The sequence below is a fragment of the Phaenicophaeus curvirostris genome, chromosome 24 (assembly GCF_032191515.1).
Source record: "Phaenicophaeus curvirostris isolate KB17595 chromosome 24, BPBGC_Pcur_1.0, whole genome shotgun sequence".
Classification (NCBI taxonomy): Eukaryota; Metazoa; Chordata; class Aves; order Cuculiformes; family Cuculidae; genus Phaenicophaeus; species Phaenicophaeus curvirostris.
In genome coordinates this window covers 3,310,088-3,337,535 of record NC_091415.1, presented here as the reverse complement: position 1 = coordinate 3,337,535, position 27,448 = coordinate 3,310,088, and the positions used below count along the sequence as shown (strand labels likewise).

The 27,448-nt window shown below is 49.5% G+C and overlaps 2 protein-coding genes across 9 annotated transcripts in view; one reads left to right on the top strand and one right to left on the bottom strand.

The window, feature by feature from the left end:
• Positions 1-27,448, top strand: part of TAF8 (TATA-box binding protein associated factor 8) — a 64,202-nt gene that overhangs the window by 11,096 nt on the left and 25,658 nt on the right. For 2 of the 3 annotated variants that reach the window (XR_011339073.1, XR_011339072.1), the window contains exon 10: positions 5,109-5,233. The gene's annotated coding sequence lies outside the window, so the exon portion shown is untranslated. Of the gene's footprint in view, positions 1-5,108; positions 5,234-14,042; positions 14,174-27,448 lie in introns of all 3 variants that reach the window. The other variant, XR_011339071.1, reaches the window with a different exon arrangement.
• On the bottom strand, positions 4-27,248 carry LOC138730697 (acidic mammalian chitinase-like). Of its 6 annotated transcripts, none has more exons than XM_069876149.1 (11): positions 27,148-27,248; positions 26,807-26,836; positions 25,960-26,161; positions 25,589-25,645; positions 3,132-3,297; positions 2,899-3,023; positions 1,955-2,078; positions 1,646-1,831; positions 943-1,062; positions 708-849; positions 4-372 (listed from the first exon to the last, which is right to left on the bottom strand). In XM_069876149.1, exons 1-11 carry the CDS (start codon positions 27,170-27,172, stop codon positions 50-52), a joined length of 1,500 nt encoding a protein of 499 aa, XP_069732250.1. In that variant the 5' UTR covers positions 27,173-27,248; the 3' UTR covers positions 4-49. The 6 variants fall into 6 exon arrangements, with proteins under 6 accessions (XP_069732250.1, XP_069732249.1, XP_069732254.1 ...); XM_069876148.1 differs by lacking the exons at positions 25,589-25,645; positions 25,960-26,161; positions 26,807-26,836; positions 27,148-27,248 and adding exons at positions 3,402-3,458; positions 3,753-3,957; positions 4,249-4,278; positions 5,232-5,463; XM_069876151.1 differs by lacking the exons at positions 4-372; positions 708-849; positions 943-1,062; ... (6 more) ...; positions 26,807-26,836; positions 27,148-27,248 and adding exons at positions 7,568-7,912; positions 8,268-8,409; positions 8,496-8,615; ... (6 more) ...; positions 10,884-10,913; positions 11,428-11,496.

The following is a 27,448-nucleotide window of genomic DNA, read 5'->3' as shown; positions in this document are numbered from 1 at the left end:
AATTAGATCGGGGTGGGGGGGGTTGTTTGCTGTGATAGCGTCAGCGTCTTCATGTCCAGTTGCAGCAGGAGCAGCTGGTATCGAAGACGAGGCCGGCTGCGCAGCTCTCCATGTAGGTTTGCCCGTTATTGCAGTTGTAGAAGCTGCTCTTGCTGGTTGGATCTGCATAGATGCCGTCGGCCTTGCCAGCACAGAAGTTACTAGCACCAGAGCCTCCAGTATTGCCACTAGAGCCTCCGGTATTGCTGCTGGAACCACCAGTATTGCTGCTGGAACCACCAGTATTGTCACTTGAGCTTGCAGTTGCACTTCCACCAGTTGTAGAGGGAGATGCAGTGACTGGAGGATTGGGGTGAGCTGGAGGAACACAGTCTGAAACAAAAGGAGAAAGAGGGTTATTTTTGTGTGGACAATCGCTCAGCCCTCCCTTCCCTCAACAGGCCCTTTAGTGGTGGCATCAGCTATTGAAGAGTGTTCCTCAACATCTTTGAATGAGCTGGACCCAGGTCCAAGCTACCATCTTCCTCTTTTTAAACTCTGGGAGTATAAAAGTAAAGCATCTTTCCAGGCAACCTCTAGCTGTGGCTTCCGCACAAAAACCTTACCCCAGGGCTCCAGAGGTGAAGGTTTGTGGGTCCCTGAAGCCCTGTATCAGCAGTGAGCGAGGGAGTCCCCTTCAGGAAGCCCACGCTGCTCCAGCTACTCACCGCTGTTTTGGAGACCAAGGCCGTTCTTCAGGGTGGTGATGAGAGGATATTTGCCCTGCTTGCAGAAAGTGCCGGTGAAATCATCCATATCAAGGGCCCAAACCATGGCACCACCAAAGTTGTTCTTCTTCAGCCATTCAACCTGTTAAGGGGAGAAATCCCAGTTATTCCATGGATTGGCTACTGCTGCCAGCCTGCTGCCTTTGTATTAGCTGAGTGAGGTGTCCCACCCTACCTTGATGTTGTAGCTCTTGATGTTGTCATAGCCAACCCATTCGCTGCCCTTGTAGGCATAGGGCACGTCCTGGGGGGCATCCCAAACCTCGGTGGCTCCAGAATTCAGGAAAGTGCAGATCTAGGGACAAGGACCAAGAGGTGGAATTTTATTGAGTGTCATACAAAAATAGAAAAGTCCAAACTCTGCCATTACCTTGACTTTATTCTCTAGTTTTCTGTCATTTATCTAGTCCCTGAAAGTAACTTTTCCTTAGCTTTTGTGAAAGGAGCTTAAGTGCCAAGGCTTCCTTGGGCTCATTAGATATTACTAGCAAAGGTCGAGTACAACACAGCCTTCCTAATCCTTGTTTATGAACGCTGGGAATGCTAATAGTAATTTCTCTTATTATACTTACTGTATCATCACCGTATTTCAGAAAGGCCGATTCATCTGTATCAAACCTTGCTGCTAAGCTGCATAGTGCTGTTCTATTTATGAAGCAGACATTGTTTTCAAGTGCAGATTCTCTCTGCTATTTCTATTTGCTTTTGTTCTGCAATTCTCTGGACAATTTTGTGTCTGAGCTAGGCATTGGGGATTGGCACTAGAAGATCTTTAAGGTCCCTTCCAACCCAAACTATTCTATGATTTGTTCAGAAAGCTCCATGGATGCTTTCCTTAAAATGAATTTAAAAAATGAATGTAATTAGAATACACGTACCTCATAGTAAGCCAGTTCCCCCGCCTCCTGTGTGTAAGGCCCAGCTGGACCAGGTCCTGATGTTGGTGCATCAAGACCATGGTTAGATGGGTTTTGCAGTGTGAAGGTATTTCCGTATGTTGGGAATCCAACAACCAGTTTTTCAGCTGGGGCACCGTTGCTCTTCCAATAATTCATGGTATAATCCTATAAGAAAAACATCACGTCTTTGCTGGGATTTGCAGGCAGGAGGATGAGTATCTAAAGTTCTCATTGCTGACGTGATCGCAGACCTGAGTTTTGCGACAAAGTCTCGCAAAATATACTTACGATGTTGAAGTAGATGTTTTCGCCAGTGTCAGATGGGCCTCTGTAGAGAGGGCTGTTCTCCCCGGTTTGTCCATCCCAGGAGCCGTGGAAGTCGTAAGTCATCACGTGGAAGTAGTCCATGTACCTGTGGAGAACATTGCTCACATCTGTCTCTGCAAGAGACTGGGGGTCATAATGTCTCAGATGTTGTTTGCAAAGAAATGCAAAGCTGTATAGCAATAGATGAGGTGGATACTGTTAAATCATGATAAGCAGGATGATCTGGGGAAGACAACCTTGAGGAGTCAGGGGCAGCCTTGCCTAGAAACCCATTGTCCTCAGAGATGGTGCTGGAGAAAAGACCTTTGCCTCTTTATTGGCCGAGTGCATCTAACAGGTGATACCCATGCACATGCAAATGAAGGTTGTGGAGAATCCATCCCACGTAGAAGTGCACCCCTCCCCTGTGTCACTGACAGAGACCTGGGGCATAAAAAGAGCCTCCTCAAGGAGTCCTGACCACAGGAGGACCCTTTTGACAACCATACACTGCAGCTGTCACAGACATCATTGCAGGACCTGAGGGAAGTGATAGCTCTTGTTTTCTCCTTTCCTATCCCTTTCCTTTCCTTCTTAGAAATGTTCTGATAGAATCCAAGCTGTCTGATGCTACAAACCCAGTTCTGGTTTATAGCTGCCATAAATAACACTTTTATTTAATCATTTGCTGTTGATTCATCATAATTTACCCCAAGTGTGTCGAGGAACCCTTACAACCCCCTGATTTTCCCTTATTTGGCTCACAGCCATCTCTTGGCCTGTTTAGTCACTCAGACCCAATTGATCCTTTAGTGCTGGCTGTTTATCCTGCCACATCCCTGGCCACGTCCCCACTTTCTGTGAATGTGGCTTCTTAGTAAGTGCTGGAGCCAGGGCTCTCCTCAAGAGGGGGGATTTCTACTTACTTTCCAAGCTCAGCAATCTGGTAGCCAGCCTCAATGTTGGAAACTCCTGCAGCGACAGCTGCGGTGACCAGGAGACGGGGCTTGTTGACCTGTTTGGCTTCCTGCTCAAAGGCTTCCACCATTTCCTGAAGGACGGCAAGAACCAGGTCTCATTGTAGACTCTCTGGGCTGAGGCTTCACAGCAGAGCTGTGCAGAGCAGAGGGTTTATCCAAATGCTTTTATTCCAGCCTACCTTAATCAGGACGGTAAAGAGACCCTTGGTATCAGCTGGGCTGCCCCTAGACCCAGGGTATTCCCAGTCGATGTCCAGCCCATCGAATTCATACTCGCGCAGGAATTTGATGACAGACTTGATGAAGGTCTGGCGGTTCTCGGGTGTGGACACCATTGTGGAGAACCTAGGGAAGCAGAGCAGGATAGAGGTGAGGTTTGGTTGGTGCCTCTTTCCCCCCTCCCTCTCTTTCCTGTGTGCTATGCTGGGAAGGAGATGGTTTGAACTTACTTGGCTGTCCCAAAATTCCATCCTCCAATAGACAGCAGAGTCTTCAGATTTTTGTTGCTGGAAAATAAGGAACATGATACATTGTGAGGAATGGTTTAGCCTTACTAATTTCACCATTACTGAACAGCCCAACACAACACACAGTTGCCTTTCTTGAAAGTGTCTGGTGTAGCTGCCTTTGTAGGCTCCCGAAGAGCCTGCCCTGTCCTCCCTTCCTTTTCTGTCCCCATCACTCTCTGCCTCTTCTCCTGGGCATCCCTTGACTGTGGATTGTGCAGAGCAGATGGTGAAGGAAGGTGGGGCAGGAGCTGAGAGGGAGCACGAGTGGTGCCCTTGGCTCTTGGCACATACTGGTTCTTCAGGCCGTTGAAGGACTGGTAGAGGGTCACGTCGTTCCACTCGATGGTGGTGATCTCGTTGTTGTTGTTCATCCCAGCGAATGCGTATAGCAGGTGAGTGCACAGACATGGGTCGATGTTGTCAGGCATGAACGCTCCCAGTCCAGGCCTGTACTGGCCCCAGTTGGTGAAGTAACATGACAGCACATAGGCAGAGCCTGCAGAGAAACAGGAGATGAAGGAGAGTTGGACTGAACTGAAGAGACCCCAGCACCTTCAGGCAGAGCATCATCACTTCATCTGATGAGAAATGTTTGGGCAGGGGTTCCCTGCAAGATAAGGAGTTCAGAGAGTCTGAATTAAGGTTGGTTTCCCTCTGGGAACTGGCTCTCCAGAGAGGATAAGGTATTTCTTTCCATCCTGCTTTGTTTCTGTACAGGAGCTGGTCTAGAAGCCTTAAAATCCTGAATCAGGGTAGTAGACTTGTTTGAGGGGTAGCAAGTACGTACCTATGTGGGCATTCAGCAGGAGGACCAGACCTTTAAAGAGAAAAGTGTGGGATTAGTCTTTGAGCTGAGCAATACAAAGCTCTCATGCAGGACTGGACTGAACCAAACATAACCTGAACCTCAGGTCACCTGTCATTCTGAGGAAAGTGGACACTGAGACATAGAAGTCATGTTTCATAAAAGCCTAATCTGAATTTGCTTGTGATTGTATTTTCTTGAATAAACAGATGAGAACCTGGTTTCTCAAGCACGGATCAGTCAATGTTCATATGGAAGCGGGTACCCTTCGTGGAATAATTTTGTATGGAAGCATAGAAAAGAAATTGAATTCACAGTGCAATAATTTGATACATTCGTGGAGTTTTGTGATCAAAAAGCCTTTTTCAATTTCAATTAACAATGAATTCTCTTCATTTTTAAAGGATAAACTATCCACATGAGTAATGCAGAGAAAATACCGGCTTAGAGAGTTGGGGTTGTTCAGCCTGGAGAAGAGAAGGCTCCAGGGAGAACTTATAGCAACCTTCCAGCAGCTCAAGGGGCTACAGGAAAGCTGAGGAGGGGCTGTTCACAAAGGCTTGTGGTGACAGGACGAGGGGCAATGGGGATAAACTGGAGAGGGGCAGATTTAGGCTAGACATTAGGAAGAATTTCTTCACCATGAGAGTGGTGAGGCACTGGAACAGGTTGCCCAGGTTGGATGGGGCTTGGAGCCCCTGATTCAGTGGGAGGTGTCCCTGCCCATCGCAGGGGCTTGGAACGGGATGATCTTTAATGTCCCTTCCAACCCAAACTATTCTATGATTCTAGGATTCTATATAACTGTGCCTCCTGAAAGTAATATGTTTCATTTTTGACAGATGAATGATACATCTTTAATAAAAGATCATCCAAAAACTCTCTTGAAAAACCACCCAACATGGTGAAATGTACGCAAACACTCCTCATAAAGGCAGAAGATGAAGTTATGAAGCAAGACTTACCGGTAAGCAGAGTGAGCTTGGCCATCTTTGCGTTGTAGGATTTGCATGCAGCCTCTTCCTTCCTTATAAACACTCCTTTCAGGTCATTCCAGCCTTGTGTCAACCAAGATGGACAAATATTATGAAACTTGGGAAAGATCATTATCACAGAAAGTGATATCGTGACAATGGGGCTTAACACTGGAGCTGGGGCCAGCGCTGCTATCAGGCTGTGCCGTGTCGTGGGGCTGCAAGAGCAAGATTAGATGGCTTTGATTCTTAAAAATGTTGTTTATGGCAACGGGGTTTGTGTCAACAGTGGGGCTGAGGCAGGGGCAGGTGGCCGAAGCGTTCACCTTGCGCTGTCATTGGGTGTGCGTGGAGGTGGTTGGCACTGCGGAAGCCGAGGTGGTTTGCAAGGGTTTGTTGTCCTTGGCCGGGGCAGTCGGCGAGGCAGGGCTGTGCAGGGCTTCGCTAGCGGCACCGGGCGTTTTGGGGAGAGGGGAACGGGGCTCCCTCGCTGTAGGCAAATGGGCTGTTGGGGTCCGGTGGGCTTTGTGATCTGAGCTGCCTCTTGCTCTCACCATCTGAGCTCGTTGGCACTTGATGGAAATGGAGAGAATTTCGTGGTGTCAGTAAAGAAAAAGCAGCTCAGCTTCTGCCAATTCACTCTCCCATGGGCAAAGATAATTTTCCTGAGGAAGAAGCATTATTTCTTGAGCTCATGTTCTATGAGAGAGAGCCCAGAGACAGAGCATCATGCAGATTACATTTCCTCACATACTTTTTCCCTCTTCTTTTCAGTCAGCTCTTCCCCAGACTCAGAGGCCTGTGTTACTAAGTGTTCATGCCTTGCCTTAGGTATCTGTGATCTCCACGAAGGGAATTGCCCAAATCTCTTTTATTCTATATAAGCTTGTCAGCGGTTGTTTTTGTGAAAGGAATTTTTTGAAAAGTAATATATCTGGTTTAGCTGAAACATCTCACTTTGTTACTCTCAGGATGCATTGTTGTCTCCTGAGTACATCTGAGTGGGATATTACAAAAGCCAGTTCGAGGTGCTGAAAGTGATGTTTTTGGGCACTGGAACAGGCTGCCCAGGGAGGTGGTTGAGTCCCCTTCCCTGGAGGGGTTTAAGGGACGGGTGGACGAGGTGCTAAGGGGAATGGTTTAGTGTTTGATAGGAACGGTTGGACTCGATGATCCGGTGGGTCTCTGCCAACCTGGTTATTCTATGATTCTATGATTCTATCTTGGAGGATTATCTGCACTGAGATGTTGCTTAATTCCTCTTAGAATCTTGTGAAGGTGCATTTCCAGCAGATCACCCAAGCTTGGTTGAATGGGAGTCTAGGAAAACCCTCCAGATGACCCGCATCACAGGTGGGCACTGGAGCCACTGACTTGCTTTTGGAGATCATTGAACTTCCAGAATTGTGGAAGGACTGGATGAAGGAGGGTGAAGGGTGCAGTAGGTTTGACAGTCAGGCGTGGCGCTTGCACAGCTGTGCACTCATCTCCTGTGAGATGTGTCTGGCAGCTGGCTCTCAGCAAACTCTCTGAAAACTGGTCTTTTCCCCAAAACCCTGAGCCACAGTGGCCTTGCAAACCTCAGTGTATTTGGGAGAGACCTTGGAGAGGCTTCTGTGTTCTCTCTGCCCTTGTGATGGAGGTCGGGCCGGTCACTGGGGGAGGCTGAACTGGGGGGAGATGGCAATGTCAAGGCAGTGGCGCTGTGTGTTTTGGAGAGCCCTATCCTAAGCCTTATCTGGACGCAGAGATGCGGGTACCGGTCCCCTGGCACAGGGAGATTGGAGCTGGTGGCTGATAGAGGCGTTTGTGCCCATGGCAGCGTTACAAGAGCCAAGGCAGCGCAGAGGCCTGTTAGGTAGATGGTTATATGGGAGATACTTTGCGAGGCTGCACAGAAGCTGTTGAGCTTGCTCTGGTGCATCCAGGATTTCTCTTTCTTCTGTGAGAAGCTTGGGATTTGTCCCATAAAACCCTGGGGAGAGCCATGGCTGTTTGGGGCTGCGATGTGATGTTCCTCACTGCAGGCAGACAGCTTGACAGCGCCACAGAGACAACGCGTTGGCAGGAGGCTCTTTCTTAGTGTGGAGCGGTGTTCATGGAAATCCCTTGGGAACGTTCCTATGGGAATTTACCCCAGATATTCCCTGTGCCTGATGGTCAAAGTAGGGTAGAGAGAAACCCCTGGACTACGCTGTAACAAACAGAAGTTCAACTTGTGGGTTCAGGCCCTTCTCAGGACACAAACATGAGTACCAAGAGAGAACCAGGGAGCATGAAAACATTAAGAGCGAAGTGAGTTGAAAGGCTGAGGATTGTTACTTTTGAACATCACTTTATTTAATCATTCTTTTTCTGTGCAATTAGGTCAGAGGGGGTTGTTTGCTGTAGCATTGTGTCTCGTTGGTGTCTTCATGGCCAGTTGCAGCAGGAGCAGCTGGTATCGAAGACCAGGCCATTCTGGCAGCTCTGCAGATGGGTTTGCCCGTTATTGCAGTTGTAGAAGTTCCTCTTGTTGGTTGGATCTGCATAGATGCCGTTGGCCTTGCCAGCACAGAAGTTAATAACACCAGAGCCTCCAGTATTGCCACCAGAGCCCCCACTCCCAGTTCCACCTCCTTGGACTGGAGCTTCAGGGATGGGAGGATTGGGCTGAGCTGGAGCAACACAGTCTGAAACGAAGGTAGGAAAGGGCTTATTATTGTAAGGAAGATCTCTCTGCCCTCCCCTCCTTCACAGGCCCAAGAGTGGTGAGGTCAGCTGTTAAAGTGTGTTCCCTAATATCTGGCCTGGCTCACACCAGGCTTTGAAAGACCTGGACCCAAGTTCAAGCTACCATCTCCCTCTTATTTTATCCTGGGAGTATAAAAGTAAAGCATCTTTCCAGGCGACCTCTAGCTGTGGCTTCCGCACAAAAACCTTACCCCCAAGGCTCCAGAGGTGAAGGTTTGTGTGTCCCTGAAGGCCTGTATCAGCAGTGAGCGAGGGAGTCCCCTTCAGGAAGCCCACACTGCTCCAGCTACTCACCACTATTTCGGAGACCAAGGCCGTTCTTCAGGGTGGTGATGAGAGGATATTTGCCCTGCTTGCAGAAAGTGCCGGTGAAATCATCCATATCAAGGGACCAAACCATGGCACCACCAAAATTGTTCTTCTTCAGCCAGTCAATCTGTTCAGGGGAGAAATCCCAGTTATTCCATGGATCGGCTACTGCTGCCAGCCTTTGTATTAGCTGAGTGAGGTGTCCCACCCTACCTTGATGTTGAAGCTCTTGATGTTGTCATAGCCAACCCATTCGCTGCCCTTGTAGGCATAGGGCACGTCCTGGGGTGCATCCCAAGCCTGGGTGGCTCCAGAGTCCAGGAATGTGCAGATCTAGGAAAAAAGGGAGGGAGAAATTATCCAATGTCCTACAAAGAAGAGCAATTGTCTTATTTTGTGGCTTAAAACCCCCTTGCAGGGTTGTTTGAAGGGTGTTTGTGCTCTCGGTGTCCCAGGTGTTTAGGAGCACCCATACCTCATAGTAAGCCAGGAATCCAGACTGCCTTGTGTAAGGTCCAGCTGGCCCAGGTCCTGATGTTGGTGCCCCAACAGCAGTGTTAGATGCGCTCTGGAGGTTGAAGCTGTGTCCATAGGTTGGGAATCCAACAAGGAGCTTCTCAGCTGGAGCCCCATTGCTCTTCCAGTAGTTCATAGCATAATCCTGTAAAAGCAGAACTGGAGTTACAGCCTGTACGAGGATCTGTAGGCAGGAGGATGACTCGTTCAACTTCTGATCGGTGGTGTTGTAATAGTGAAATGTGACATGGTCTCAGAAAATATACTTACGACGTTGAAGTAGACAAGGTCCCCAGTGTCAGCTGGGCCTTTGTAGAGAGGGCTGTTCTCCCCAGTGCGTCCATCCCAGGAGCCGTGGAAGTCGTAAGTCATCACATGGATGTAATCCAAGTACCTGTGAGAACGCTGCTTGTGTCTATCTCCTGGCCTGCTCCAACACCCAGACCAAATTATTCCTTTAGTGCTGGCTGTCTAGCCCACCCCATCCCTGGCCATGTCCTCACTTTCTGCAAAACTAGGTTTTTCAAGACCTTTTTTTCAGGTGGCCTTGCAAGTGCTAGAGCCAGTGCTCTCTTCGAGAGGAGGGATTGCTACTCACTTTCCAAGCTCAGCAATCTCGTAGCCAGACTGGATGGTGGGAAGTCCTGCAGCGACAGCGGCGGTTACCATGAGACGGGGCTTCTGGATTTGCTTGGCTTCCTTCTCAAAGGCTTCCACCATTTCCTGAAGGATGGCAAGAAAAATGCCTCCTTGTCAGCTGTCTGGGCTGTGGCTTCACAGCAGAGCTGTGCAGAGCAGAGGGTTTATCCAAACCCTTTAGTTCCAGCCTACCTTAACGAGGACGGTGAAGAGACCCTTATCCTGAGCTGGGCTGCCCCTGGACCCAGGATATTCCCAGTCAAGGTCCAGCCCATCGAATTCATACTTGCGCAGGAATTTTATTGCAGATTTGATAAAAGTCTGGCGGTTCTCGGGTGTGGAAACCATTGTGGTGAACCTAGGGAAGCAGAGCAGGTTAGAGGTGAGATTTGATTGATGCCTCTTTCCCCTCTCCCTCTCTTTCCTGTGTGCCGTGATGGGAAGGAGATGGTTTGAACTTACTTGGCTGTCCCAAAATTCCATCCTCCAATAGCCAAGAGAGTCTTCAGATTCTTGTTCCTGCAAAGGGAGAGACGGGAACAGGTTTTACTGCATGTAAATGTCTGGCGTAGCTGCCTTTGTAGGTCGTGATCTCTTGGGGTGAAACCCAAAGAGGAGGTCAGGAGTGCACTGAGTCACTGTCAGCATCCACAAAAGGCACTGCCCTGCCCTATCCTCGCTCTTCTTCCCTATCACTCTCAGCCTCCTCTCCCTTGACCGTGGATTGTGCAGCCGTTGTGCAGAGCAGATGGGGAATATCGGAGTGGGAGCTGAGAGGGAGCACGAGTGGTGCCTTTGGCTTTCAGCACATACTTGTTCTTCAGACCGTTGAAGGATTTGTAAAGAGTCTCATCGTTCCACTCATATGTAGTGATCTCGTTGTTGTTCATCCCAGCAAAGGCGTAGATCAGGTGGTCGCAGAGACATGGGTCGATGTTGTCAGGCATGAACTTCCCCGAATCAGGCCTGTACTGGGCCCAGTTGGTGAAGTAACATGACAGCACATAGGCAGAGCCTGCAGAGAAACAGGAGATCGGGGAGAGTTGGACTGAACCAAAGAGACCCCAGCACCTTCAGGCAGAGCATCATCACTAGATCTGGTGAGAAATGTTTGGGCAGGGGTTCCCTGCAGGATAAGGAGTTTTAAGAGCGTGTAGTAGGGTTGGTTTCCCTCTGGGAACTGTCTCCCTGGAGACATCCTACTCTGTTTTAGTAGAGGAGTTGGTCTAGGAGCCTCTTGCACCCATAAACTCATGGCTCAGGGTGGTTCTGAGTGCTGGGTCTCTTTCCCAAACTGAATTTTCTCGTTTTCTGCCACATAAGAAGGACAGAGGCAGAAGGGATTTGGAAGGTGGAGGCTCTTTGTGTGTTTGCTGCCTGCTCTGCCTGCATTTGCTGATGCAGAAACAGGTTTGGTCGATTTGTTTTTCCAAAGAAAGCACCTACCTATGTGGGCGTGCAGCAGGAGGACCAGACCTGTAAAGAGAAGAATTAGAAACCAAAGGTTTTAGTGTTTGTACTTAGAAGTACTGAATTCTTGTGCAGGGCTGGGCTGAGCCCAACAAAACCTCATCTTGTGACATCTGTTCTATATAAAACCCAGAAGAATCGGTGCCTTCCCGTGCCCGGCTCAGCTGAGCAGTTTTGTGGAAGTGGGTAAAATGAGTCAAATTACTTCAGTTAAAACATAGACCAGAAACTGAACAAGTGACAATGCAGTATTTTGATATTTAGACTTCTGTTCAAAAAGCTCATTTGAATTTTAAAGAGCTATGACTTATATCCATTTTTGAAACCTAACATGTCCACTCCAGCTCCACTAAAAATACTATCCCTCCTGAAAGTAACTATTATATCTTTTAATTTGACAGAAAAAAGCCTGTAGCATCTTTAATGCCAAAACCTCTCTTAGATCCACCTAGTATAAGAGTGAAAGAGCAACAAATACTTGTCATAAAGGCAGAGAACTGAGTTTTGAAGCGGGACTTACCGGTGAGCAAAGTGAGCTTGGCCATCGTGGACCAGAACTGATCTGGTGCAGAGCGTTTCCCACTTTTATAAGCGGCTCTCGGCTCATGTCAGTCTTGTGTCAGCAAAGAGGGACAAACATTACGAACGTTACGCAACTTGGGAAAGTTCAATATCACAAAAAATAATAACATGACAATGGACCATCACACTCCAGCTGGAAGCACCGGAATATCAAGTTGTGCCCTGTCATGGAGCTGCAAGAGCAGTGGAAGAGGAACAATAGACGGCTTTTTTTCCTTAAAAGTGATAGCGATGAGGTTTGTGTTCACAGTGGGGATCATGAGGGGTTCAGTGCCTGAAGCGTTTGGCTTGTATAGTCATTGTGTTTGCCTGGAGGTAGTTGGCATTGCCAAAGCAGAGATAGTTTCCAAGGGTTTGGTGTTCTTGAGTGGGGCAGCGTTACGAAGCCAAGGTTCATGTTTGCGGTGCAGGGGTGCATTAGGTAGATGAGCCCTTGGCTAGGGTTCCAAATCCAGCTTTGGTTTTCCACGTGAAGCAAGGCTGCCCAGAAGCTGTTGAGCTGGCTCCGGTGCATCCAGGATTTATATTTCAACTGTGGGATTTGGCCATGGCTGTTTGGGGCTGTGATGTGATGTTCCTCACTGCAGGCAGACAGCTTGACAGCGCCACGGAGACAACGCGTTGGCAGGAGGCTCTTTCTTAGTGTGGAGCAGTATTCTTGGAAACCCCTTGGGAGTGTTCCTACGGGAATTTACCCCAGATATGTCGGCATATCTGTGTAGCCTGTTTTACCAGGGTTCATGGCATCAGTCACAGGGCCCTGGGCTTGGCATGAGGCTTTAGGTGCTGCTGGGCTGTGTGCATGGAAATGTGACCACCCTGTACTCTGAGTCTGGTCTCTGTTTGCTTGTGTGCTGCAGCCACCAGTGCCTGAAAGCCTTCTGCTTCTCCATCTCTCTCTCTGCTTACCAAATAGCATCTCTCACTGAAAAAATGAGTCATGACCCATGAGAGTAAGGGAAATAACCTGCCAACAGCCTACGAAGTCTAGCAGAGCAGCAGCTCTGCTGCTTTCAGACTTGCTTTCCTTACCTAGGGGTCTGGTAAGAAACCCTGGGCTGCTCTGGCTCCTATCGCAACGCCTGTTTTGCTCTGTGGTTTCTTTTCCAGGGAACATTGAGGCCGCTTCCTTGTTGCTTAAAAGCAGCATCTTCTTCCTGGAATTTTTCAGACACAATTTGCATCAGGGGAAGGGCAGAAGTGCCTGGGCAGCAGCAGAGATCACTCCCACTCATTTCTCTTTCCTAAGCAGATGCTTTTGAAAGGAGCCAGTGTCGGGAGAGAAGGAAGAACAGTTTTGCAATCCCACCCTCAGGCTGGCACAAGGGGCACGAGGGTCCCTTGCTTCTCAGTCCCTGGAGAGGACTTTGGGGCTCTAGGACGGATCAGGAATCAGCCTGTTCACTAGGACACGCTCAGATGAACTGTTCCTGCAGCAGGGAGGAACTGCTACAGCAGCCTCACGGCCAGAGCAGCTGGGCTGGGGGAGCTTGGAACGTGGTCCCTTTGGAGGGAGACTTTTCCTGGAGGAGAATGCTTTTTCCTGGTCAAATGGCCAGGACTTGCACAAGGCTTTGTGTGGATGCAGTGTCCTGGTTGGGGCACTGCCAGCATTCTCCGTGGGCTCTCTCATGGCTCAGCCTGAGCTGCCCTGTCCCTTCCTCCTGCATTTTCCCCTCATTCTGAGAGCCCTGCTGACACTGCAAGGGAGTCCTGGAAAATCCCATTTGTGGGTGTTTCAAATAAAGAGGTTTGATAACATCCCTGTGGGTTGTACCTTCCAGGCTCCCACTCCGAGGAGCTGCTTTTCACACCGTAATCAGGAGGGGAGAGGTTTCCAGTACACAGTCTGTGGGCTGTGCTCTCAGCACCTTTCTCTGGGGTGTCTCTTGAAGCAGAGACTGATCTGCCCCATTGTCCATTCTCTTTTTCCCTGTGTGTGGTGGTCAGGGTAGGGCAGAGAGAAGCCCCTGGACCGTGCTGGACCAGACAGAAATCCAGCTTGTGGGTTCAGGCCCTTCCCTGAGCACAGGCGTGAGTATCGAGAGAGAATCAGGTAACATCAAAACATCAAGAGTGAAATGAGTTGAAAGAGAGGATTGTTGCTTTTGCAGATCACTTTATTTAATCATTCTTATTGTGTGCAATTAGATCAGGGTCGGGGGGTTGTTTGCTGTGATAGCGTCAGCATCTTCATGCCCAGTTGCAGCAGTTGCAGCTGGTATCGAAGACGAGGCCGGCTGCGCAGCTCTCCATGTAGGTTTGCCCATCATCGCAGTTGTAGAAGTTGCTCTTGTTGGTTGGATCTGCATAGATGCCGTCGGCCTTGCCAGCACAGAAACCGCTCCCACCAGAGCTTCCAGTATTGCCACTAGAGCCACCGGTATTGCCACTTGAGCTCCCGCTTCCGCTTCCACTTCCACTTCCACTTCCTTGGGCTGGAGCTGCGGTGATCGGAGGGTTGGGGTGAGCTGGAGGAACACAGTCTGAAACAAAAGGAGAAAGAGGGTTATTTTTGTGTGGATAATCTCTCTACCCTCCCTTCTTCCACAGGCCCTAGAGTGATGAGGTCAGCTATTGAAGTGTGTTCCCCAGAGTCGGCCTGACTCACACCAGGTGTCTGAAAGATCTGGAGCCAGGTCCAAGCTACTATCTCCCTCTTTTGTCATACTGGAGGTCTGAAGGTAAGGCATCTTTCCAGGCAACATCTAGTTATTGCTTCCACACAGAGCCCTTATCCCCCAGGGCTCCAGAGGTGAAGGTTTGTGGGTCCCTGAAACCCTGTATCAGCAGTGAGCGAGGGAGTCCCCTTCAGGAAGCCCACGCTGCTCCAGCTACTTACCGCTGTTTTTGACACCAAGGCCGTTCTTCAGGGTGGTGATGAGAGGATATTTGCCCTGCTTGCAGAAAGTGCCGGTGAAATCATCCATATCAAGGGACCAAACCATGGCACCACCAAAGTTGTTCTTCTTCAGCCAGTCAATCTGTTAAGGGGAGAAATCCCAGTTATTCCATGGATTGGCTACTGCTGACGACCTGCTGTCTTCATATTAGCTGAGTGAGGTGTCCCACCCTACCTTGATGTTGTAGCTCTTGATGTTGTCATAGCCAACCCATTCGCTGCCCTTGTAGGCATAGGGCACGTCCTGAGGGGTATCCCAAGCCTCAGTGGCTCCAGAGTCCAGGAATGTGCAGATCTAGGAAAAAAGGGAGGGAGAAAGTTATCCAGTGTCCTACAGAGAAGAGCAAGTGTCCTATTGTGTGGCTTAAAACCCCCTTGCAGGGTTGTTTGAAGGGTGTTTGTGCTCTCGGTGTCCCAGGTGTTTAGGAGCACCCATACCTCATAGTAAGCCAGGAATCCAGACTGCCTTGTGTAAGGTCCAGCTGGCCCAGGTCCTGAAATTGGTGCCCCAACAGCAGTGTTAGATGCGCTCTGGAGGTTGAAGCTGTGTCCATAGGTTGGGAATCCGACAAGGAGCTTCTCAGCTGGAGCCCCATTGCTCTTCCAGTAGTTCATAGCATAATCCTGTAAAAGCAGAACTAGAGTTAGAGCCTGTACGAGGATCTGTAGGCAGGAGGATGACTCGTTCAACTTCTGATCAGTGGTGTTGTAATAGTGACATGTGACATGGTCTCAGAAAATATACTTACGACGTTGAAGTAGATGTAGTCGCCAGTGTCAGCTGGGCCTCTGTAGAGAGGGCTGTTCTCCCCAGTGTGTCCATCCCAGGATCCGTGGAAGTCGTAAGTCATCACATGGAAGTAGTCCAAGTACCTGTGAGAACATTGCTTGCGTCAATCTCCTGGCCTGCTCCGTTATCCAGACCCAATGGTTCCTTTAGTGCTGGCTGTCTAGCCCACCCCATCCCTGGCCATGTCCTCACTTTCTGCAAATCTAGGGTTTTCAAGACTTTTTTTCAGGTGGCCTTGTAAGTGCTGGAGCCAGTGCTGTCCTCCAGAGTTGGGAGGCAGAGGTCAAGGCAGAGGAGGAATTAGACTGATATTCTGGGTACAGAGAGCTGTTACCATTGTCACTGGGTAACTGGAGCCAGCCAGAGGTGTCTGTTTTCCCACCAGACCAGCAACACTCACAGTGTTCATTCTTGCCTTACGCAAAGGAGAGGGGACCCCAGAGGTAATGAGGCTGGTTGCTGCTAGATTATGGCAGAGTTTCCCTGAGCCACATGGAGAAAGACCTTTTAAGTCACAGAAATGAGGGATTTCTACTCACTTTCCAAGCTCAGCAATCTGGTAGCCAGACTGGATGTTGGAAAGTCCTGCAGCGACAGCAGCGGTGACCATGAGACGGGGCTTGTTGACCTTCTGGGCTTCCTGCTCAAAGGCTGCCAGCATTTCCTGAAGGATGGCAAGAAAAAGGTCTCACTGTCAACTGTCTGGGCTGTGGCTTCAGAACAGAGCTGTGCACCGCAGAGGGTTTGTCCAAACCCTTTAGTTCCAGCCTACCTTAACGAGGACGGTGAAGAGACCCTTGTCCTGAGGTGTGCTGCCCCTAGAGCCAGGGTATTCCCAGTCAATGTCCAGCCCATCGAATTCATACTGGCGCAGGAATTTGATGACGGAATTGATGAAGGTCTGGCGGTTCTCGGGTGTGGAAACCATTGTGGTGAACCTAGGGAAGCAGAGCAGGACAGAGTTGAGGTTTGGTTGGTGCCTCTTTCCCCCTCTCCCTCCCTTTCCTGTGTGCCATGATGGTTTGAGCTTACTTGGCTGTCCCAAAATTCCATCCTCCAATAGCCAGGAGAGTCTTCAGATTCTTGTTCCTGCAAAGGGAGAGATGGGAACAAGTTTTACTACATGTAAGTGTCTGGCGTAGCTGCCTTTGTAGGTCATGATCTCTTGGAGAGAAACTGAGTCACTGTCTCTCAGGAGCGCACTGAGTCACTGTCAGCATCCACAAAAGGCACTGCCCTGCCCTATCCTCGCTCTTCTTCCCCATCACTCTCTGCCTCTTCTCCTGGACATCCCTTAACCATGGATTGTGCTGCAGTTGTGCAGAGCAGATGGGGAATATTGGAGCGGGAGCTGAGAGGGAGCACGAGTTGTGCCCTTGGCTCTCGGCACGTACTGGTTCTTCAGGCCGTTGAAAGACTGGTAAAGGGTCACGTCATCCCACTCAATAGTTGCGATCTCGTTGTTGTTCATCCCAGCAAAGGCGTAGATCAGGTGGTCGCAGAGACATGGGTCGATGTTGTCAGGCTTGTACTTCCCCAGGCCAGGCCTGTACTGGCCCCAGTTGGTGAAGTAACATGACAGCACATAGGCAGAGCCTGCAGAGAAACAGGAGATGGAGGTTGGAGAGAGAAGAGCACAAACGCCGCATCTCTGAGAGGCAAAAGGACCAGGTCCCTTGCAGCACAAGGATGTGTTACTGCTTAGAACCATCCTTCAGGTCCCAGAGGAGAGGGAACTGTTCTACTTCTTCAGAGTCATTAATTGGAGGGAAACACAGTAGATGGTGTAGATCTGGACTGAACTGGAGACACCAGTAGCTTCAAGCAGGGCATCATCACTAGATCTGGCAAGAAATGTTTGGGCAGTGCTTCCCTGCAAGGTGAGGATTTCAGGGAAAGTGAAGTAGGGTTGGTTTCCCTCTGGGAACTGGCTCTCTGGAGAAGATAATGGATTTCTTTCCATCCTACTTTGTTTCAGTACAGCAGTTGGTCTAGAAGCTTCTTTCACCCATTAACATATGGACAAAGTGATTCTGAGTGGTGGGTCTCTTCCCCAAACTGAACCTTTCTCCTTTTCTGCCATGTAAGGGAAAGGAGAGGCAGAAGGGGTCTGGAAGGTGGAATGCCTGAAGGTGGAAGGCTCTTTTCATGTTTGCTGTGCTGCCTGTCTGACCTCCTTTGAGAGCTTCTGCGAAGAACAAGCTAGCGGCTACGCTGATGCTTCATTCAAGCTGAGGAGGAAGGGGCTGTTAAGAGGATGCTTGCATGAAAGAAAGCATCGTATTTGCCCTTTAGGTTGAGCCTGCCCTGCTTCATCAAGCTCTTGCCTTCTGAGTATCCCTCCTGCTCTAAGAGCTTGTACAAAGATTAGCTCTGAAGTGTGTTCCAGGTGCCTGTATGTGCTGCAAGTGAGAAGGTTTCAGTAGAATTGGTTTTGGAGTAGAAAGCACTTACCTATGTGGGCATTCAGCAGGAGGACCAGACCTTTAAAGAGAAAAGCTTGGGATTAGTCTTTGAGCTGAGCAATAAGGTAATTCCTGAGCTAGCAGAAACTCTCTGGTTTATATCCTGTAATGCAATCAATACATTTTCTTCTCTTAGAGGGCCTATTTCCACTCCTTTTCCTGATGATCTGTCCAACCCAACACGCAGCCCACCTCCCAGGTCTTAATTCATTCTGATTGAAGGGCACACGCAGAGCGACTCATGGTCATTAATGGCTCAATGACCTGTTGCTTCTCTCAGCCAGGACTCAGCAACTGGAGATCTTGATGCGTATAAGTCCGGCTGAAACAGCAGAAGACGTTTGGAATATACTCTGCTATGGAGACTGGAATAGCCTTTCAATCAGAATGACCAGCTTTCCCCGTCAGAGTTTCATTTTCTTGGTCCAAGACAATTTCTCAATGCAATAAAGCATTTAAATCCAGAATTTGCAGGTCTAAAGAAAAAGAACTCAACTTCAAAAGTAGTGCAGCATATAACCATCTCCAAAGTAACAGCTACACGTTTTGCCTCGACAGAAGAGAGCATGCTGCATTTTTAATCCCCCAAAATCTCCCATAGATCTCCCCAATAGAACAGCGAAAGAGCAACAATTTGTCATAAAGATAGAAAAGTTAAGTTTTGAAGTGGGACTTACCGGTGAACAAAGTGAGCTTGGCCATTGTGGACCAGAACTGATCTGGTGCAGAGCGTTTCCCCTTTTTATACGCTGCTCTCGGCTCACGCCAGCCTTGTGTCAACTGAGATGGACAAACATTCCAGAACTTGGAAAGATCATTATCGCAGAAAGTGATATCGTGACAATGGGCCTTAACACTGGAGCTGGGGCCAGCGCTGCTATCAGGCTGTGCCGTGTCGTGGGGCTGCAAGAGCAAGATTAGATGGCTTTGAATCTTAAAAATGTTATTTATGGCAATGGGGTTTGTGTCAACAGTGGGGCTGAGGCAGGGGCAGGTGGCCGAAGCGTTCACCTTGCGCTGTCATTGGGTGTGCGTGGAGGTGGTTGGCACTGCTGAAGCCAAGGTGGTTTGCAAGGGTTTGTTGTCCTTGGCCGGGGCAGTCGGCGAGGCAGGGCTGTGCAGGGCTTCGGCTGGCGGCACCGGGCGTTTTGGGGAGATGAGAATGGGGCTCCCTTGCTGTAGGCAAACGGGCTGTTGGGGTCCGGTGGGCTTTGTGATCTGAGCTGCCTCTTGCTCTCACCATCACAAGCGTTATCACTTCAGGGAAGTGGAGAGAATTTCCTGATGTCCCATACACGAAGTGAATCAGCATCAGCTTCTGCTGAGGCGTTCTCTTACTTTTCCTTGGGATGATTGTTGGGAATTCGGGAAAAGAAAATGAGAAGAGTGCTTTGACACAGTGCCTGAAACAACTGGTGTGCTGCTGACCCAGAGAGCAGATGCTCAGCAGCCCAGTGAACAAACCTGTCAGTGTCTTGCCAAGATCATTTTCTTCAGGAAGAAGCATTATTTCTTGGAGCTCAAGGTCTATGAGAGAGTGCCCAGGGACCGAGCTTCATGCAGGCTGCATTTCATAGAATCACCAGGTTGGAAAAGACCCATTGGATCATCAAGTCCAACCATTCCTATCAAGTACTAAACCATGCCCCTCAGCGCCCTCCCGTGTTTATTCTCTTTTTATTTCCCAAACTGAGTGGCCTCTGTGTTCCCAACCATTTGTACCTTGTCTGAGATATCTCTGAAGCTGCACAATGTGAAATTACCCAAACCTTTTTCATTCCCTATGAGCTTGTCAGCGATCATTGTTGTAAAGCAGTTTTTGTAAGAAAGCAATGTATCTGGTTTAGCTGAAGCATCTCACATTGTTGTTTTCAGAATACAATGTCGTTCTTCTAAGCGTATCTGCATGGGATTGTATAAAAGGCAGTAAGAGGTGCTGAAAATGATGTTTTTATCTCCAAATATTCTTTGTTTCCTCTTCAGTGCCGGTGGAGACTCACAGCTATTACTGTGTTCAGAGAGAAATGTGGTTTTCCTTTTGCGCATTGGGGTAGTTTAAATTCTGGAATAAGACACAGCGTGCACAGGGCCAGTTTCTCTCCACTGAGATGTTGCCTAATTCCTGTAAGAATCATGTGGAGGTGAGTTTCCAACAGGTCACCCAGGCGAGGTGGAATGGGAGCCTGGAAAACACCCTCAAAGTTACCCACGTCACAGACTGGCACTGGAGCCACTGACCTGCAGATTAAAATGCATTAGCCCGACCCTTCAGGTTTTGTGCACGCACTGGATGAGATATGGCTGATAACGAGAGACAACCACCTGCCAAGAGTATTTTTCCAGTGTATTTCTTGATTGACAAAGTGACACAATACAAACTTCGTTGGAATAGCTCTGGAAAATCCCAGCCTCAGTGACCTCTGGAGCCTTGCAGGTCTGCTGGCTCTCGATGTTTCAGTGTGAAAAGGAAATAATTTGGAGAAGAAGCAAGGAAACCAATTTGTCTGCCTGTAATGGTAACAAATGCCAGGTGGGCAAGTGCTGGAGCTTTTCTTTAGGCATTTTTCTGCCTTCTTTTGTCACCCAAAAGGTTGTTTGCCACTGCCTGCTGTGGGAGTGGTAAGAAGCGTTAAGTAAGGGCATTATAATTGGTTCTTGCTAAAAGCTTTCGTGTTAGGACACAGTGAAGTATGCAGACAGACACCTTGCACATTGTTCCTGTGGCCAAAGCCTTGGGTTTCAGAGAGACTCACCAATCTGGATTGATTCTGCTTTAGCTTCACTCCCTGCACCGACTGAAATTGCCATTGTGCTGGTTCTGTGACTGTGCTAGGACTGACTCCATCTGCCCTTTGACTACCTGGACTCCTTTCTTGTGGGTGGTGGAAAAGAGACCCTGGTTTTCATGTTGTCTCTAACTGAGCAGCTAGAACCCAGATGTTCTTTCCTGCTGTGGACCTCCAGGATGGTTCCTTAAACTTTCTCATGTTTTCAGGCCCGGAGGTTTGTCAGTCAGGCGTGCACATGCTGGACCCGTCTCCATCAGGGTGTCTGACACCCTGATGTCTCAGCAAACTCTCTAAAAACTGGTCTTTTCCCCAAAACCCTGAGCCACAGTGGCCTTGCAAACCTCAGTGTATTTGGGAGAGACCTTGGAGAGGCTTCTGTGTTCTCTCTGCCCTTGTGATGGAGGTCGGGCCGGTCACTGGGGGAGGCTGAACTGGGGGGAGATGGCAATGTCAAGGCAGTGGCGCTGTGTGTTTTGGAGAGCCCTATCCTAAGCCTTATCTGGACGCAGAGATGCGGGTACCGGTCCCCTGGCACAGGGAGATTGGAGCTGGTGGCTGATAGAGGCGTTTGTGCCCATGGCAGCGTTACAAGAGCCAAGGCAGCGCAGAGGCGTTAGGTAGATGGTTATATGGGAGATACTTTGTGAGGCTGCACAGAAGCTGTTGAGCTTGCTCTGGTGCATCCAGGATTTCTCTTTCTTCTGTGAGAAGCTTGGGATTTGTCCCGTAAAACCCTGGGAAGAGCCATGGCTGTTTGGGGCTGTGATGTGATGTTCCTCACTGCAGGCAGACAGCTTGACAGCGCCACAGAGACAACGTGTTTGCAGGAGGCTCTTTCTTAGTGTGGAGCGGTGTTCATGGAAATCCCTTGGGAGTGCTCCTATGGGAATTTACGCCAAATATGTCTGCATATCCCTATATCTGTGTAGCCTGTTTTCCCAGAGCTCATGTGATCCGTCATGAGGCTCTAGAGGAGAGCCATGAGGATGAGCTGAGGGTTGGAGCACCTCCCATACGAGGACAGGCTGAGAGAGCTGGGGTTGTTCAGCCTGGAGAAGAGAAGGCTGCGGGGAGACCTTAGAGCAGCTTCCCGTTCTGAAAGGGGCTGGAGGAAAGCTGGGGAGAGGCTTTTGATCAGGGATAGGACAAAGAATGTTTTTCAGCTGCAAGAAGGAAGATTGAGATGAGATCTTGGGGTGAAATGTTTTGCTGTGAGGGTGGGGAGGCCCTGGCCCAGGTTGCCCAGAGCAGTGGTGGCTGCCCCATCCCTGGAGGTGTTCAAGGGCAGGTTGGATGGGGCTTGGAGCCCCTGATCCAGAGGGAGGCGTCCCTGCCCATGGCAGGGGGTTGGAACTGGATGGGCTTTAAGGTCTCTTCTGACCCAAACCATTCTATGATTCTATTATTTATCTGTTGCTGGGCTGTGTGCGTAGAGATCTGTGACCATTCTGCATTCTGAGATTAGTTTCTGTTTGCCCGTGTGCTACAGCCACAGGCACTTAAAATCCTCCTGCTTTTCCATCTCTCTCTCTCTCTCTCTGCTTCTTGAACATCTCCTTCTGAAAAATGAGTTCTGACCTATGGAGGAAAGGACAGAAGCCTGGAGCAGCTGGTGTGTGGAGGTGATGGAAGATTCTTGGGTGACTTTGCTGCATGTCTGCATGTTGGCAGGAGCTGTGGAGAAAACCAAGCCTGCCAGAGCACAGTGTAGGTTGACACTTGTCTTCGGGTAGATCCCCTTGGGACGCTTCATCATTTCAGTTCTGCTTCTCAGTGGGTTCTGAACTGATCCCTGGAGCTGGAGTGCTGTGCACTGTGAGCTGCACCCCCAGCATGTGTGATCGAAACCGATAGTCTGTGGTGGGAACAGGCTATAAATTCTTGCAAAGTGGTTGCTCTGCTGCTTTCAGAGTTGCTTTGCTTATTTGCAGGTCTACTAAGTTGTTCAGGCTCCTGTCACAAAGCCTACTTTGTGTGGAGCATCACAGAACCATAGAATTGTTACACTTGGAAAAGACCTCTAAGATCATCAGGTACAACTATCAGCCCAAGACCACCGTGCCTAATAGACCGTGTCCCAAAGTGCCACAGCCATATGGTTTTTTAAAGCCTCCAGGGATCCTTGTGCTGGCATTTTTCAGACACCATTTGCATCAGGGGAAGGGCAGAAGTGCCTGAGCACCAGCAGAGATCACTCCCACTCATTTCTCTTTCCTAAGCAGATGCTTTTGAAAGGAACCAGTGTTGGGAGAGGAGGAAGAACAGTTTTGCAATCCCACCCTCAGGCTGGCGCAATGGGTTTGGGGGAGCTTGGAATGTGGTCACTTTGGAGGGAGACTTTCCCTGGAGGAGAATGCTTTCTCCTGGTCAAACGGCCAGGACTTGCACAGGGCTTTGTGTGGATGCAGTGTCCTGGTTGGGGCACTGCCAGCCTTCTCCGTGGGCTCTCTCATGGCTCAGCCTGAGCTGCCCTGTCCCTTCCTCCTGCATTTTCCCCTCATTCTGAGAGCGCCACTGACACTGCAAGGGAGTCCTGGAAAATCCCATTTGTGGGTGTTTCAAATAAAGAGGTTTGATAACATCCCTGTGGGTTGTACCTTCCAGGCTCCCACTCCGAGGAGCTGCTTTTTACACTGTAATCAGGAGGGGAGAGGTTTCCAGTACACAGTCTATGGGCTGTGCTCTCAGCACCTTTCTCTGGGGTGTCTCTTGAAGCAGAGACTGATCTGCCCCATTGTCCATTCTCTTTTTCCCTGTGTGTGGTGGTCAGGGTAGGGCAGAGAGAAGCCCCTGGACCGTGCTGGACCAGACAGAAATCCAGCTTGTGGGTTCAGGCCCTTCCCTGAGCACAAGCGTGAGTATCGAGGGAGAATCAGATAACATCATAACATCAAGAGTGAAATGAGTTGAAAGAGAGGATTGTTGCTTTTGTAGATAATTTTATTTAATCATTCTTATTGTGGGCAATAAGATCAGGGTGGGGGGGTTGTTTGCTGTAATAGTGTCAGCGTCTTCATGCCCAGTTGCAGCAGTTGCAGCTGCTATCAAAGACAAGACCGGCCCTGCAGCTCTCCATGTAGGTTTGCCCATCATCGCAGTTGTAGAAGTTGCTCTTGTTGGTTGGATCTGCATAGATGCCGTTGGCCTTGCCAGCACAGAAACCGCTCCCACCAGAGCTTCCAGTATTGCCACTAGAACCACTTCCACCTCCTTGGGCCGGAGGATTGGGTTGAGCCGGAGCAACACAGTCTGAAACAAAAGTAGAAAGAGGGTTATTTTTGTGTGGACAATCTCTCTGCCCTCTCTTCTTCCACAGGCCCTAGAGTGATGGGGTCAGCTATTGAAGTGTGTTCCCCGGAGTGTGGCCTGCTGTCTGAAAGATCTGGAGCCAGGTCCAAGCTACTATCTCCCTCTTTTCTCACCCTGGAGCTACTCACCACTGTTTTGGATACCAAGGCCGTTCTTCAGGGTGGTGATGAGAGGATATTTGCCCTGCTTGCAGAAAGTGCTGGTGAAATCATCCATATCAAGGGACCAAACCATGGCACCACCAAAGTTGTTCTTCTTCAGCCAGTCAATCTATTAAGGGGAGAAATCCCAATTATTCCATGGATCGGCTACTGCTGATTACCTGGTGTCGTCATATTAGCTGAGTGAGGTGTCCCACCCTACCTTGATGTTGAAGCTCTTGATGTTGTCATAGCCAACCCATTCGCTGCCCTTGTAGGCATAGGGCACGTCCTGAGGGGCATCCCAAGCCTGGGTGGCTCCAGAGTCCAGGAATGTGCAGATCTAGGAAAAAAGGGAGGGAGAAGTTATCCAGTGTCCTACAGAGAAGAGCAAGTGTCCTATTGTGTGGCTTAAAACCCCCTTGCAGGGTTGTTTGAAGGGTGTTTGTGCTCTCGGTGTCCCAGGTGTTTAGGAGCACCCATACCTCATAGTAAGCCAGGAATCCAGACTGCCTTGTGTAAGGTCCAGCTGGCCCAGGTCCTGATGTTGGTGCCCCAACAGCAGTGTTAGATGCGCTCTGGAGGTTGAAGCTGTGTCCATAGGTTGGGAATCCAACAAGGAGCTTCTCAGCTGGAGCCCCATTGCTCTTCCAGTAGTTCATAGCATAATCCTGTAAAAGCAGAACTAGAGTTACAGCCTGTACGAGGATCTGTAGGCAGGAGGATGACTCGTTCAACTTCTGATCGGTGGTGTTGTAATAGTGAAGTGTGACATGGTCTCAGAAAATATACTTACGACGTTGAAGTAGACAAGGTCCCCAGTGTCAGCTGGGCCTTTGAACAGAGGGCTGTTCTCCCCAGTGTGTCCATCCCAGGATCCGTGGAAGTCGTAAGTCATCACATGGAAGTAGTCCAAGTACCTGTGGAGAACATTGCTTGCGTCAATCTCCTGGCCTGCTCCGTCATCCCGACCCAATGGTTCCTTTAGTGCTGGCTGTCTAGCCCACCCCATCCCTGGCCATGTCCTCACTTTCTGCAAATCTAGGTTTTTCAAAACCTTTTTTTCAGGTGGCCTTGCAAGTGCTGGAGCCAGTGCTGTCCTCCAGAGTTGGGAGGCAGAGGTCAACGCAGAGGAGGAATTAGACTGATATTCTGGGAACAGAGAGCTGTTACAGAAATGAGGGATTTCTACTCACTTTCCAAGCTCGGCAATCTCGTAGCCAGACTGGATGTTGGAAAGTCCTGCAGCGACAGCGGCGGTGACCATGAGACGGGGCTTGTTGACCTTCTGGGCTTCCTGCTCAAAGGCTGCCAGCATTTCCTGAAGGATGGCAAGAAAAAGGTCTCACTGTCAACTGTCTGGGCTGTGACTTCACAGCAGAGCTATTCAGAGCAGAGGTCTTATCCAAATCCTTTAGTTCCAGCCTACCTTAACGAGGACGGTGAAGAGACCCTTGTCCTGAGGTGTGCTGCCCCTAGAGCCAGGGTATTCCCAGTCAATGTCCAGCCCATCGAATTCATACTGGCGCAGGAATTTGATGACGGAATTGATGAAGGTCTGGCGGTTCTCGGGTGTGGAAACCATTGTGGTGAACCTAGGGAAGCAGAGCAGGATAGAGTTGAGGTTTGGTTGGTGCCTCTTTCTTTCCCCCTCTCCCTCCCTTTCCTGTGTGCCGTGATGAGGTGGAGATGGTTTGAACTTACTTGGCTGTCCCAAAATTCCATCCTCCAATAGCCAGGAGAGTCTTCAGATTCTTGTTCCTGCAAAGGGAGAGACGGGAACAAGTTTTCCTACATGTAAGTGTCTGGCGTAGCTGCCTTTGTAGGTCATGATCTCTTGGGGTGAAACCCAAAGAGGAGGTCAGGAGCGCACTGAGTCACTGTCAGCATCCAGAAAGGATGGTGCTGGCAGTCTGCCCTGCCCTATCCTCGCTCTTCTTCCCCCTCACTCTCTGCCTCTTCTCCTGGACATCCCTTAACCATGGATTGTGCAGCCGTTGTGCAGAGCAGATGGGGAATATTGGAGCGGGAGCTGAGAGGGAGCACGAGTTGTGCCCTTGGCTCTCGGCACGTACTGGTTCTTCAGGCCGTTGAAGGACTGGTAAAGGGTCACGTCGTCCCACTCGATAGTTGCGATCTCGTTGTTGTTCATCCCAGCAAAGGCGTAGATCAGGTGGTCGCAGAGACATGGGTCGATGTTGTCAGGCTTGTACTTCCCCAGGCCAGGCCTGTACTGGCCCCAGTTGGTGAAGTAACATGACAGCACATAGGCAGAGCCTGCAGAGAAACAGGAGATGGGGTTTGGAGAGAGAAGAGCACAAAAGCCTCATCTCTGAGAGGCAGAAGGACCAGGTCTCTTGCAGCACAAGGGTGTGTTACTGCTTAGAACCATCCTTCAGGTCCCAGAGGAGAGGGAACAGTTCTACTTCTTCAGAGTCATTAACTGCAGAGAAGCACAGCAGATCAGGTAGATCTGGACTGAACTGGAGACACCAGTAGCTTCAAGCAGGGCATCATCACTAGATCTGACAAGAAATGTTTGGGCAGTGCTTCCCTGCAAGGTGAGGATTTCAGAGAAAGTGAAGTAGGGTTGGTTTCCCTGTGGGAACCGGCTCTCTGGAGAAGATAATGGATTTCTTTCCATCCTACTTTGTTTCAGTAGAGGAGTTGGTCTAGGAGCTTCTTTCATTCATAAACTTATGGCTCAGGGTGGTTCTGAGTGCTGGGTCTCTTCCCCACACTGAATCTTTCTCCTTTTCTGCTGTGTAAGGAAAAGGAGAGGCAGAAGGGATCTGGAAAGTGGAATGCCTGAAGGTGGAAGACTCTTTTCGTGTTTGCTGTGCTGCCTGTCTGACCTCCTTTGAGAGCATCTACAAGTGAGAAGGTTTCAGCAGAGTTGGTTTTGGGGTAGAAAGCACTTACCTATGTGGGCGTTCAGCAGGAGGACCAGACCTTTAAAGAGAAAAGCATGGGATTAGTCTTTGAGCTGAGCGATAAGGTAATTCCTGAACTAGCAGATACTCTCTGGTTTATAGCAATACATTTTCTTCTCTTAGAGGGCCTCTTTCCACTCCTCTTCCTGATGGTCCATCCAACCCAACACACAGCCCACCTCCCAGGTCATAATTCATTCTCATTGAAGGGGACACACAGAGCGACTCATGGTAGCTCCCCAAATCTCCCATAGATCTCCCCAACAGAACAGCGAAAGAGCAACAATTTGTCATAAAGGTAGAAAAGTTAAGTTTTGAAGCGGGACTTACCGGTGAACAAAGTGAGCTTGGCCATTGTGGACCAGAACTGATCTGGTGCAGAGCGTTTCCCCTTTTTATACGCTGCTCTCGGCTCATGCCAGCCTTGTGTCAACTGAGATGGACAAACATTCCAGAACTTGGAAAGATCATTATCGCAGAAAGTGATATCGTGACAATGGGGCTTAACACTGGAGCTGGGGCCAGCACTGCTATCAGGCTGTGCCATGTCATGAGGCTGTAAGAGCAAGATTAGATGGCTTTGAATCTTAAAAATGTTATTTATGGCAATGGGGTTTGTGTCAACAGTGGG